This window comes from Opisthorchis viverrini (assembly GCF_000715545.1).
Source record: "Opisthorchis viverrini unplaced genomic scaffold opera_v5_23, whole genome shotgun sequence".
NCBI lineage: Eukaryota > Metazoa > Platyhelminthes > Trematoda > Opisthorchiida > Opisthorchiidae > Opisthorchis > Opisthorchis viverrini.
The window spans coordinates 1,976,115-1,989,407 of record NW_008751679.1 but is presented as its reverse complement, the minus strand read 5'-3'; the positions used below and the strand labels follow the sequence as shown (position 1 = coordinate 1,989,407).

Here is a 13,293-nt window from a genome sequence, read left to right as displayed (position 1 = left end):
TCGTACGTCCTGAGTAGACAACTTGGTTGGCGTACGGAGGGAGCGGTCTGACGTAGGCCCCATAGAGTATTTGGAAGTCCATGCATCTGCCGCTTACGTTCGAGTTGGCGGCGTTTGATGACCTAAGTAGCATGCGCACTTAAACACATAACCGTCAGCAAGCTGTCTCGACTGGACTAATTTCATTTGAACTTATCCACTTCGAAAGCCCCGTAGTTACAGCGAAATTATTTCCGGTCTTCGCCTAGTGATCGGCCTCTGGCCAGTGTATGTGCCTCTAAAGTCCATCCCCATAAGTTGATAGGTCTCATTCTTTACCCTTTGCTTTTTAGATACGCAATTCCAATCTTGGATCAAAATCGGTAACTTACGAATCTACTCGTATGCAAACGCAGTGAACCTGAAAGCTGAAATCCAATCAGCTGCGAGATCCCACCTTGGTTGGCCGCTGGCGCAACCTGTTTTCGGCACACGTAGTGAATTGACCGCTGGTTGAACAGTATGAACAATTTTGCGTCGAGTGCACTGTCTTATGTATTAAAGCAGTCCAAGCTCACGGGGCGTGCACCTATATGTGAGATCGTTTCCGTGCTAAATATATAAGTTTCTCTAGTCATGGTTCGATACGGGAGGAAGTCGGGTGGTATTCAGCCCCTTATTCTGGCCCCTTGTTCATCATGCAACGGGAAGTACGGTCCCTTAAATGAAACGCAGCAAGAAAAGATGACGGTTCTTGAGGGACTTCCTGGAGACTGGCGTAGCCGGAGATCAAGTGAGTACAAGTTTGTTGGTCCATCCACAAAATTCATCCTGACAACATTCCTCCTCCTGAGGTAATCAAGCTTAGTTTTCACTTAAAAGGGAACAGGGGACGCTGATTACCGATGTCATCTCCGTCATCTTAGGTCCACGGGTCGCATGCAACAAGCTGTCGGACTCACCCTGCAAGATGCGCAGTCAAGATGATTATGAGTAATTAAGTGACAATAACGTCAGAAGGTATTTGATGAACATAGTTCAATGCGGTACTAATGGTAAAGTGAGTAAAATGGGGACAAACCTTAGTTGCAATGTGGCGAACATTTGAGTATTCATAAAGCTGATAGTAAAGATGGTAGCTACGCAGTTCAATGATGAAATTAAAGGTTGGTGAATATAAATAAGGAAATTATTCGAGCCAACGGATTTGTATAAGGGACTTAGATAAAAAATGCAAACGGGAAGCGGGAGCTTTCGAAGATACGCATTCCAAGAGTGAAAAATCAACCACACACATCCAAGGTTCTCAAACCAACCAGTCCGCGTACAACGTTCAAAACGGTTTCTTCGTGTGATATGTGGCAGCGGAAGCCCCATTAGTGCAACTGAACTGACCCTTGGGGTACCTCAGACACTCGAAATCAGTCCTCAAGCCTCGACGCCCAGTCTTTTTGGCTGTCTTCAATGTCCGCTCTCTGAAGCATGCAGAACAACAAACTGCTCTCACTGACACACTGAACTCGCTTGGCACTAATGTGTGCCGCGTATCGGAAACGAGATTATCATCACCATCAAAGATAGCAACATCAATGTAGACACTGATGCTTCACTGCCGTACAGAAACGATAATTCGAGATGCAAGCACGGTGGTTGAGCTAACCGCGCTGTCAGTCTCCACTCGCTTCCGGCTGTGCACCTCCGGTGATCCAGAGGCTGCTGCGCCGGAATGTGCGGAGGTTGGTATGGTGCTAAGTCACCGGACGGAAGTACCCTTACTCGACTGGATGCCTGTTGATAATCGTCTCTGTGCGGTTCGTCTGGCAACTTCTTGAAGGAGTCTCACAAGCGGGACGCTGATCGCTGTTTGTCGTGTCCACTTACGCCCCAACTGACTGTAGCTCCTAACGCCGTCAAAGACGGGTTTTACGACACCCGAATGCCCTGTTGCGACGAGCTAAAAGCTTAGACATCATGGTGGTTGCCGGAGATATAAATGCACAAGTGGACAGGCTTAGCGTATTTGAGGTTTAGTTAGGAGGTCGACATGGATTGGGCTTGGTTCGTACGGGCAGTGGTGAACGATTGCTTGAGCCCCGTGCTGATCGCAGGCTGCTTTTATGCAGTACTAACTCCCGTATCAGCCGAAGTCACCTGGCCACATGGTGTCCTCTAACGGTGTGCCGGCCACAAACTCATATTGATCACACTGCGGATCAACAACTAACTGCGGCCTGTTTCGGAACGCGTATCTACATTCCGACCTTGCACTCGTGCAGAGTCGCTCCTTCCTTTTCCACGGCATGAGGTTCACGCAAATTCGTTGCCTTATAGCTATCAGTTACCGATGGAGAGCTTCAGTTAGTGATTTTCGTCATTTCTGAGGCACGCAACTTGACTCTGCTCACGTAGACCGCTTGGCACTTCGCTCTCCGCCAGCACAACGCGTGCTAAAAGAGAGCAGCTCCGTCAGTCAACATCGGCAAGTTTCAGTAGCTGAAAGGTTTCGAGCTAATCTGGCCAAAAGCTACGAGAAACGCATAGTCATGTAGACGACGAAGTTGCTTGGAGGATGAATGGAGCGAGTTAAAGAAGCAGTGTTCTCAGCTTTCAGAACTGTTTGTCCAACTCATCTGATTCGACTCAATGAACACTGCATATCTTCGAGATCAGTTGATCTTATTACTGCCAGAAGGGCCATACCAGCAACTAGCTACTATAATGGCACACGCAGATCCCTCAAACACCGGATAATCAGGAGCTAAAAGAATGACAGAACGCTGGTGGATTTCGAAGGCCCATGAGATGGGGAAAGCTTTCGCTGCAGGCAACAGCCGCGCCCTGTTCCAACTGATCCGATCAACGGGTCGAAGGAAGGCAGGTATCAGTGAGACAATATGCGAAAAAGCCGAAACAGCAATTCACTCCCTCAATCGCCGTCCTCAGTGGTGGGCTAAGCACTTCCAAGAGCAATTCTCCCGGTGTCGTTCAACAAAAACGCTGGAAGGACCAAACGGGCCCGAATGAAACATTGACACCAACCCACTGTCAGCAACCGAATCCAGCGTAATATTTCAATCCTGAAGCGCGACTAGGCACCTGGTCCGAATTGTCTACACCTCCTCACCTTCTCAGACTGCTCACGTCCTGGTGAGCAGTCTGAGAACCATACTGCAGAAGATTTGGAACGAAAACAAAATACCAGCCGAATGGAGCTCCTCGACCGTCAGTTTTCAAAAAGGAGCAAGAACGTCATATGAAGACCATCGTGGTATCAGGCTGGTGTCGGTCGCATCTAAAGTGCTTTCTGGCATTATTTTGCGCAGGTCGATAGATTATCGCGAGAGACAGACTCGTCAGGATCAATCTGGGTTCCGCCACGGCCGAGGGTGCATCGACCACATCTTTACGTTGAGACAAATTTTTGAACAGCGCCACTCCTTTAGACCTCCCACGTTGGTCGTTTCTCTGGATTTGAAAGTTTCTTTCGATTCCGACGATCGTCAGAAACTTTGACAGTGTCTGGCGATCAAAGGTGTCCCTTCCTTTCTCTGGGGAAGGGAGCATCGCTGCCTTGAATATGGACGTACTGATTGCCTTGGGGAAATTCCTTGCTGCCTTCACACTCCCATCGCGGAAGACAGTACGACTTTTGGTCTGACTGCTCCCGTTTGACTTTCGTTGCATGGTTGCACCTTGTGGAACGAAGTTTCAGCCAGTGTTGCCTGTGGGATCATTGCAGCACTCAAGCCCGATCACCACTTCAAGGTGGCAGCTTTAGATCTGGGTATATGAAGTATGGTCCCGGGTGATAAAAAATGGTTCAGCTATAATCCCCTTTCGGTGCCTTGTTGCCATGCCACCCGAAGGAAGCAGGAGGGCTGGGATACTGCCAGCCTAAACAGAAGTCGAGACGCAGAGGTCGGGTTCGAACCACGGACCATCCAGTCGGTAAGTTCTCGCTCTAACCACTTAGGGAGGGGGGTTCGGTAACAACCCCCATCTGCCATCAGACATGTAGGCTTTCAGTGTAATGCTACTCGATGCCCCGTCTTAGTAACCTCACGGGAGAGAAGTTGCCATTATCGTCAGCTTCAGCTTTAAACCACGTACGTACTGTGCGACACTTGTAGCTGTCGTAGTTTTGTTCGCCAATGATCTGGGAAAATAAGAGTAGGTAATTACTAGTTGGAGGCAATAGCTGATATAATTGACGCATGAATCCAGTAATGACAGCGTGTTTTACACTGGGAAGATAGAGGAGGGTTGCCATACACAGCTTGGACGCATGAGGACAGCCGGGCCCGGGAGTTGTTGATGTCTAACAGTGTCTCTGACCGCTGATGTGTCCCGTTGTGCGGTCCGAATCCCGAAGAACGTAGGTTCAACTAGGTTCGCTAGTAATGACCTTCATATTTCGCTGCCAAGTCATTCTCTGGCTCGTTTCCACTCTCCACTTGGTTGTTCAAAAGGGACTGTCGAATGGATTCGTTCCGCTGGCACACAAAACACGTGACCAACCCATTGTAAACTGTACTCTGTGATCAGCTCATCTAGCATGGACGACCTATTTCCTTCGTAAACCATTCGACGTACTCCAGCACAATTTGTTCTACAAGGCTTGACCATTACCCCGGAAGCATTTTTAGTAAAACGCTGAAAGGAGACAGCGGTAGTTAGCTCCTGAGTTTTCCTACATCTTGTTTGCGTAGGGACCACAGTTTTGATCCATAAAGCAGAGTGAACCGCACCGCAGCAGTGTATATTTGTTCTGGATAGACTGCATCGGCACCATACGTGTCAGAGTTTGGAACAAGCCACCATAGCCTCTAACCAGTCTACTGGAATTCATGCTACTTCCCAATTAAACATACTAAAACACTTGTCTCTTGCCAGTCTGCCTTTGACTTGGAACAAACCAAATTGACGCCAGCTGCACAGCGTGTTGTGAAAATTTCCGCTACTTCGGCAGCATCCCGTTCACAGAATTGACAGTTGATACTGAAATACGTGCTGGGGTTGCTAAGGCAAGTGCTGCATTCGATTTTCCAGAACTGTAACTTGCAAATGACGCGTTTAGAACCATAATTTGCGAGTGGACACCAAGCTGTCGTGCTGTCTTCACTGTTGCACGGCGATGCTATTACGGATGACATTAGAATGCCTGGCAATTTTTATTTGAATTGCTGCGCAAGATACTTCTGATCCAGTGATCAGATAGAATCCCGGAGACCTCAGTCTCTGACGAGCCACGACTGGTTGAGCCTTGGTGCAAAACTAGATATGCTTAATAGGACATTTGAAACGAGTGGTCGATAACTACTTCCAGAAGCAGTCCATTTGCGGCCACTTGGAGGATGGAGTTCAAACTCAGGGACGCTCGGAATTCCGCTGTTGCGGCAGTGTTCAGGTAGGTTTGAAAAACTAATCGTGGGTCCATATGCCATGAAAATCTGGCACTTGATAGAAGGGCCTGGTGAACTGTTGTCCGTGCAGGCTTAGTGAGCTTTGAATTGTAACCCATTTGCATGCAAGAACGCAATCGCGCCATTCGAAGTGTAATGACGTGGCGCTAAATTCAGCTCTTGGCAAACCACCAGTCTGGCCTACCGGGCGTAGGCATCCAGTGGGTTAGCCGCCTTCGACGGGCAGCTTTGTTTCGGGCACCAGACCACCGCATATATACAACCTGACACACACACACTATATATATATATATATATATGTCATGTGTGTGGGGGCGAGATGGCTCAGTGGTTAGAGCGTGAATTTACTGACGGGAAGGTTCGTGGTTTGAACCCAACCTCTGCCTCTCGACTTCTGTTTAGGCTTGGGCAACCTGGCTGTATCCCAGCCCTCGTGCTTCCTCATGGTGACATGGCAGCTAGGCACCAAAAGGGTCCTACAGGTGAACGATATTTTTTATTTAATATTTTGGATTTCGTAACGCACCGAATTTGAGGGATCTAGATAGTCCCATTGTGGTCAATCTGATCACAACATATCAGCTAACGATCTCGGGTATAAGTTGCTGGATTGCCTTTTTCAGCGACAATGCACCCCAAGGGACTTAAATTGTGATCCTCAAGGTTTGAGAACTTACCGAAAGCCCATCCTTTCGCCTTTCAAATACCTCAGGTTGCCTACCGAATCTTGTTTTGGCATATGAGCAACACAAAAGCTTCTGTATCTAGATTTGCAGATTTACAGGTGATTTGCGGTACGCTTGGATAGATTTCGAGGCACTGACATTGTGTGTGTAATAAGGGTGGTTATATCCTTGGATATTATCAACAAACTGGACTGCGAGGGATCAACACGCAGTACGGACATAGGGAACTCGAGTTTTTTTTGGGGGGGGGGATTTGGAGTAGTTTATGCTTGTGTTTACATGTGAATTTCAACACAATAAATATTTCAAATAAATCATGACTGTATGGTAGCGAAACATCATTATTGATCACTGATTTTGTGATGTCGGTGTTGATGTAAAGTAAGAATAAAAGTCCATAAAATTACATGCCAGGGGTTCTGTTTCCAGTTACTACGGAGCTCTGGTGCGCATACATTATTGGTTGATCACGTTCGATTAACGGTGACTTGCACATATGTGCGGTGTTTTCCTGTTCAGGTTGTCCATAGTGGCTTCTGTTGCATCAAGTCTAGTCAGCATTTTAACCTGATCCCTGCGTTTCGACAATTTCACCTTTCAGGCAAATCACAGCCACCAGGGGGGCCGCATGGGTCGGAGACCTCAGGGGGGCCGTCGACATATTCGGGTTCGATGGACGGTTTCCCAGATGATGTCAGAGAACAACCCGGTGGTGGAGGTGGAGATGGCAGCGGCGGTTCTTTTATCAAATGCAGTAAATGCGGGGGTCCTTTGCGAGCGATCGAGCCTACCAGTTCATGTAAGTCTTGCTTCCTCGCCTCTCACATGATCATTTTGTTATGGACTTGATTTCCAGCGGATTATTTTTCATATTGTTGACTCACCATCTTATGAGTTCCCGTCTTTTTGGGCGTAGACGTGTATTTCATCAGACCATTTCTTACGCACACTTTTGAGTTTCCTTCGTCGGAAAACGCGTGCACTGGGGATCCTGGCCTGTTTACGCCGTCAACATTTCAAAATTAAACAGATCTGAAGCGCTCGCATCAGGATCTTAACGCGAATATGGCCAGACGGACGAGATAATCACATCATGGCATCTGAACATCAACTATCTAGGCAAGTTATAACTCATCACTGCCAGTAGCAGTTTGAGTAGATTGTCGAATATTCGAATATCCTCCAGCTTTAGCTGGAGCTGCACAGTAATGATCGATTGCTGGCGATACAGGGCGCCGTAGTTGACCCCTTTTTACATTTCACATGCGTCACGTTTTCAAACTGATGCGTCGAACCTCTTAAGTTCGCTAAATTCTCCAGAAAGCTGGATCTTTATCGGATAGTTAGGAAGACGAAATTGACGGAAATCAAGTACCGAAAGGACATCTCAAGCTTTGCAGACCGACGTTTTTATGACCTACTCGGTAATACGCTGTTTGAGCTGTGAAGTGAATAAGAGCAGGAGGTGCAAGTATTGCTTGATCAGTTTACTGAAGTCATCCAACCCTTCGGCGCGTGCTTCCCCCACATATTGCAAAATCATGCTGCAGGACGTGCAGTCTTTGAACGTACCTCTAACAGTTCCAGGGAGGTTTGGTAAACAATCAGTGGACTTGTTGCTGGGCGACATTTCGCTTTTTATACAAAAGCTTCGTCAGGCCAAGTGGTCAGGTTGATCTGGTTTCACGACAGTCAGGGAATCAGTCCGTGTGATTTTTTATGACTAGCCGACTTTATCTGTGCTGGATGTCCGTCTGAAGTTTCTGTTTGTTGGTTAATGGGAATGACCAACACTTATGTCAGAAAACTCTCAGTGGGCAGTCGAATCTGTCTAAAGCTTTCTGTTCGAAGTCTTACATCTACATATTGGCTAGAATCGGAGATATTGGATATCCCTTCGCGTTATGTAGATGATACGTTCGTTGTGATAAAGCGTGGTGAAGTTAACGAATTCTTTCAATGTCCTAGAACTTTGAACCATCACATAAAGTTTAGCATGGAGTTTGAGTCCCTTCCTTGACTACATGACGCGCAAGAGTGGTGGGGAATTAAAAACAACTCTACCGGAAATCAACAAATAGTGGTGCGGTCCTCGACATACCGGAAAGCAGTATATGCTAGCATACTTTCAACGACTTTCAGTTGAGTAAGAGCACTGTGCACAGATGAGGTTCACCGAAGAGCAACGCAACTTGAGGTGAAAACGTCTTCAAGACAATGGGTTTAATAAAGAGGCAACTAACAGGTAGCAAACACAAAAATCCAACAATGAATGGGTCAGAACAGCAGTCATTCCATACAAAATGCGGCTTACATTTGAGTAGCATTTCCGAAGGGGAAAAACCTTACGCTCAGTATTGGTGCAGTTGAAGGATCGCCTTATGGTTGATAGAACTGGGGATTGTGTATACAAAATAAAATGTAACGACTGCACGAAGGTTTACATAGGTCAGGCAGCCAGGCAAACGTACACCAGAGTCGGTGAGCATATTCGATTCATTAACAGACCACCGATAAACGTAGATGAATATCGGGTGACGGTCAGACTCGGCAATGGTAGGGCAAGTTTTGGGCACAGGATAGATTTGGAAAATAGAAATTTTGAGATGGAAACTAAGATTCACACCACAGCGACTGGTGATCGAGGCGATGGAAATCGCCAAGCATCCCGGCGTGAATTGAAAAAAGGGCATAGAACTGGCAAGCGTGTGGATAGCGGTTTTAGTTCAGTCGAGATGGCACGAGGCCGTATGCAGTTATCAGTAAAATGGTCTGGGTTTAAAAGTACAAAGCCTCTTTGAAACGATAACTACGCAGTCGGTCCCAAACATTTTCCAACTGATTAGAGAGTATGGTTCACTTAACCACCCTCCAACCTATATCCAATTGTTCCGTCACCCCTCGACGCACACAGATGAACAAAATCTGTGAGCGACCACTAAGGCGAATGTTTTATTAAGGTGTCCTAGATCGCAAAATCCGGATTCAACATGAAGACAACCGCCCTAACCAATCGATCGTAAGAGTTAGTCATCCCCACTGACCGACAAACAAACTTCAGGCGGACGCCTAGCTCTGATAAAGTTGGTTAGTCATAAGAGATCTCACGGACTGCCTTCCTGACTACCTTATAACCCGATCAACCTGGTAACTGACTCACTTTGGGAACCTTTTTGTATCAGGAGCGAAACGTCGCTCAGCAACAAATCCACCGACTGTTTACCAAACCTCTCTAAAACAATGAATATCTAATCGGTCCCAGACATTTTCCAATGTCCTTGACGGGGGCGAGATAGCCCAGGTGGTTATTGCGCGAATTTACTAACCGGAAGGTCTGTGGTTCGAACCCGACCTCTGGCTCTCGACTTCCCTTGTCTAGGCTTGGGCAACTTGGCAGTATCCCAGCCCTCATGCAATCTTCGGGTGGCATGGCCGTTAGGCACCGAAAGGGTGCGACAGGTGAACGATTTTTTCTGACAGTTTTCGAAGGGTTCAAGGAATGGCACAAAGAAATGGAGTACTATATTTTGTAACTAACTCCATTGCGTCATTTTCGGAAATACTCACAACAAGTACCACAACTTTGTCGCGAGCAAGTGATTGCAAAGATTACAAAAGGCATCGAGGTCCAGACTGTCCGAGTGCTCATAATCGTCGACCGTTGCTGAACTGATTAACTGCTTGAGCGTCCAATCGATAGCTGGCTTTTGTGGTCCAGATGCTTGATAGCCTCCCTACTACGATTTTGGTGAGGTTCGAGGGTTTCAGTTGGTTTCGGGCATTCGGGTTATTTTGAGGAATCTGATCGTCCTGACACTGCATGTATCTCGGAAGTTTCACTAGCTCAGGCGGTAGAGTGAGAAACGACGAAGTGAATCCATGAACCCCCAAGGCTAGAAGTGTGTTTGCCAATTCGTGCCACTTGTGGTGTCAATAGGGCATCCCAATGGGTCTCAAGGGACGCGTGTATCAGACCACAATCCGAGCTGTATTGTTATATTGCTGCAAGAATCGACCATTTCGGGTGGATGATCTGAGATATCTCCAGGTCTTTAACAACCGATGTCTCAGAGCTATAGCTGGAATCGATTGGAACCAATGAATTCGCAATCTGGTGATCAAAAGACTGGTTTTGGTGAAGCAGAGAGTGTTTCCCTCAAAGAATGTATCCAGCGCTCTGAAGAAAATGCGGCTGGGCCATGTGTCACGCATACCAAATTACCGCCTGTCAAGACGAGTACTCTTTATGCTCCCAATTCGGATTGGGAAAAACCTAGTGCTAGACACAGTCTGATATAGCAAAAGGATGTTGCGAAAATTTCTAGACAGTATTGATTCTGTTCACCTCCATGTGCTTCAGTACTCTTTATGCTCCCAATTCGGATTGGGAAAAACCTAGTGCTAGACACAGTCTGATATAGCAAAAGGATGTTGCGAAAATTTCTAGACAGTATTGATTCTGTTCACCTCCATGTGCTTCGCTGGAGACGCTGCACGAAATGGCGGCTAATCGATATCGTTGACATTCGTGATGTCAATTTCCATCTAGATTGCCTGAATGAGTAGGTGTAGGTGTAGACACGTCGGATGTTTTTGGTAGGCTAGCTCTAGTTCCTCCTCACTGTCTCATTTCTTTCTTTTGATTATAAGGCTTTATTCAACTAAAATGACATCGTTCTACATCAGCAATGATGATGATGATGATAGTGATGAAATGGAATTGGGACTTGAGGACTGATATCCGTTTTCAGCGTAGAACGCTCAAAACAGCCCGTCAACGGGAATCCTATGCCTCTGTCAGGACGACATGTCCTTATTCCTTTCGGGTGCTTGATATATGGTCGATTCATGTGCAATTCCGCTATTTCGGCTTTTTACAGAAAAGTCCCTTCTGTGTCTGCTTTTTAAGTTCCTACTCGTATGGTAGGCGCCTATCAGATGGCACAATGAGTTCGCGATTGATTGATTCATAACCACCAATAAGCCACAAGAAGATTGACAATTCACATGACAAGTCAACCTTCCATCTGAGGACTCGTCGGTCGACAGTCAACACGTGGCCACGTGGTGTGAATTGCGGGGTTGCAGATTTATTGAGGCTGTATCTTGCCTAATTTCGGTTTAATCACACTTTCGGTCAAGTGTTCAACCACTAGCTCGGGGTGTCGGGGGTTCAAAACCCCCTGGAGTTTCCTGAAATGCATACTGCTAATGATTCCAAATAACGATGAAACTACTTCTCAGCTTCTCAGTCTGGATTGGCTTCAATCGTAGGACGAAATCTCATTCTAAAGTCTTCAACTCTCAGACTATCAACAAAATTACCTGGTTTTTGAGGCAAATCCATCATTTTTGCATCTCCTTCAACCGGTGCCATCCGTGCCAACGTTTGAGTGCCTCAGTCGCCACAACAAATTCATCCGGGTCTCCCGTTATTGTCAATTTAATTTGCGAATGCCTGAATTTCGCTGAAACTTATGCGCTTTCGAAACCGCAAGATTGACGTTTTGTTATTGTGTGTGCGGGCCTAGTTTCTCAAAGATTTGTAAACTGCTTGCCGCATTCGAATTCCTAGTTGTCTTTTCACGTAGCGGCCGGGCGTGTCGCGCTAGGCTTATCATGACTGGGCGAGTTTTTTTGTCGGGAACTGCCAAGGCTTTCCAGTCCACGCGTCATGAAGTGAGTGCAGAGTCGAACGTCTCGTTTGCTGCGCTCCACTTCTCTCAATCTTGAAACCGGTAGGATTGGAAAGACTTCATCACTATTTTAAGGCGGTGAACTGAAGTTTCCCCCTAGTTTCCGTATCACCATCATAGAAACTTTGTTTATTTCGGAAAGCCTAGGTACTGGCTGGATCTTCAGAATTGATTAGTTTGTTCGGATTTCACCTTTGACTGACCGTCCTGGTTGATGCCAAGCAGTGAATCCATAGCTTGAGACGTTTCGTGAGTTTTCGAATATAGTTTATTTTACTTTCACTGTTATTGTAAGTTCAAAATAAGTCATCACGGACAAGCACACGCACACTGTCTCTGACACATCGAAGCGGCTACTACTACGACTATAGTGTGCGACGTGGTGCCGTTTTTGGACAGCACGACTTTTGACGCTCAGTTTGGTCGAATCCTTTCCCCGGTATTCACCACGTCAAATGTGGGCCTAGTGCTGTGGGTTTTATGGTCTGGAAACCTAGGAACAAAGTTACTTTCCGCGCCTACATATTTTCAGTTTGTCAACCGAATGACGCTGGTACCGGTGGTTTTAGTACCTTACTTCGGGTTCGGACTGGCAAACACACTCTCCTTTTTCAGATGTCTCTCGCTTCATGAAATGTGATGCTTGTCATCAGCTGTACACACTCATTGACAAATCAGCACTCAAAGTTTTCGGTGCCCCCGAGGAAACGCAGTCATTCCCGCCACCACCGCCCATTCCCAAACAGGTGAGTCCGACCTTAGGAATATTGGATTTTTAGAACATGGGCGGTCAGTATTGTGCCTATGAGAAGATGGTCTTTGAGCAAACCCATATTTTGAATGATATGCCTGATTTAAGATGAAATGATCCTAGTAAAGGAGCTGTGAAAGCGGGGGCGGTTGGTTTCCGGTGCGGGTGATAGGTCTCCTATCCCGCGATAAATTTTATCTTTGGCTACTAGTGGCCTTGTTTAACTTTGGCCGATAATTCCACTTTTTTAAAGGCATTCTGAACCCCTGTGTAGTTGACAGAATTTCCCTAGCTTGCTTGACTCTGCTCGATTGTATTTTTACCGAAGGGCAATGTGATCGGTTTATTGCATAGAGCATTGGCAAATGAGTTTTATGGTCAGCTTTGTCCAGCCTTTCTCCTCTCGTCCTCTGCTGCTTGCAGGTCGCATTTGGGTGTTGAAAGCCTAGCGGCCCACCCCTGAACAGAAGCCGAGTAGTGCTCGCGTTGCCATCCGTAACAAATCCGCGTAAAACTCTACTGGTGATATCTCTCACGTGCTAACTCGGGCGAGATGGCCCAAGTGGTTAGAGTGCGAATTTACTGACCGGAAGGTCCGTGTTTCGAACCCGATCTCGGCCTCTCGACTTCCCCTGTCTAGGCTTGGGCAACCTAGCAGTATCCTAGCCCTCGTGCAACTTTCGGGTAGCATGACAGCTAAGCACCAAAAGGGTGCTACAGCTGAACAAGACATATATATATATATATATATATATATA

The 13,293-nt window shown here is 46.7% G+C and overlaps 1 protein-coding gene across 1 annotated transcript in view; it reads left to right on the top strand.

Moving 5' to 3' along the window:
- Positions 1-492: 492 nt before the first annotated feature.
- The window catches only part of T265_12911 (hypothetical protein), a gene marked incomplete at both ends in the record, with an annotated part of 31,330 nt that continues 18,529 nt past the window's right edge, over positions 493-13,293 (top strand). Inside the window, 5 exons of the mRNA XM_009166219.1 lie at positions 493-574; positions 614-772; positions 3,112-3,201; positions 6,690-6,887; positions 12,400-12,530. Of these exons, the coding sequence (XP_009164483.1) occupies positions 502-574; positions 614-772; positions 3,112-3,201; positions 6,690-6,887; positions 12,400-12,530 (651 nt within the window). The remainder of the gene's footprint in view (positions 575-613; positions 773-3,111; positions 3,202-6,689; positions 6,888-12,399; positions 12,531-13,293) is intronic.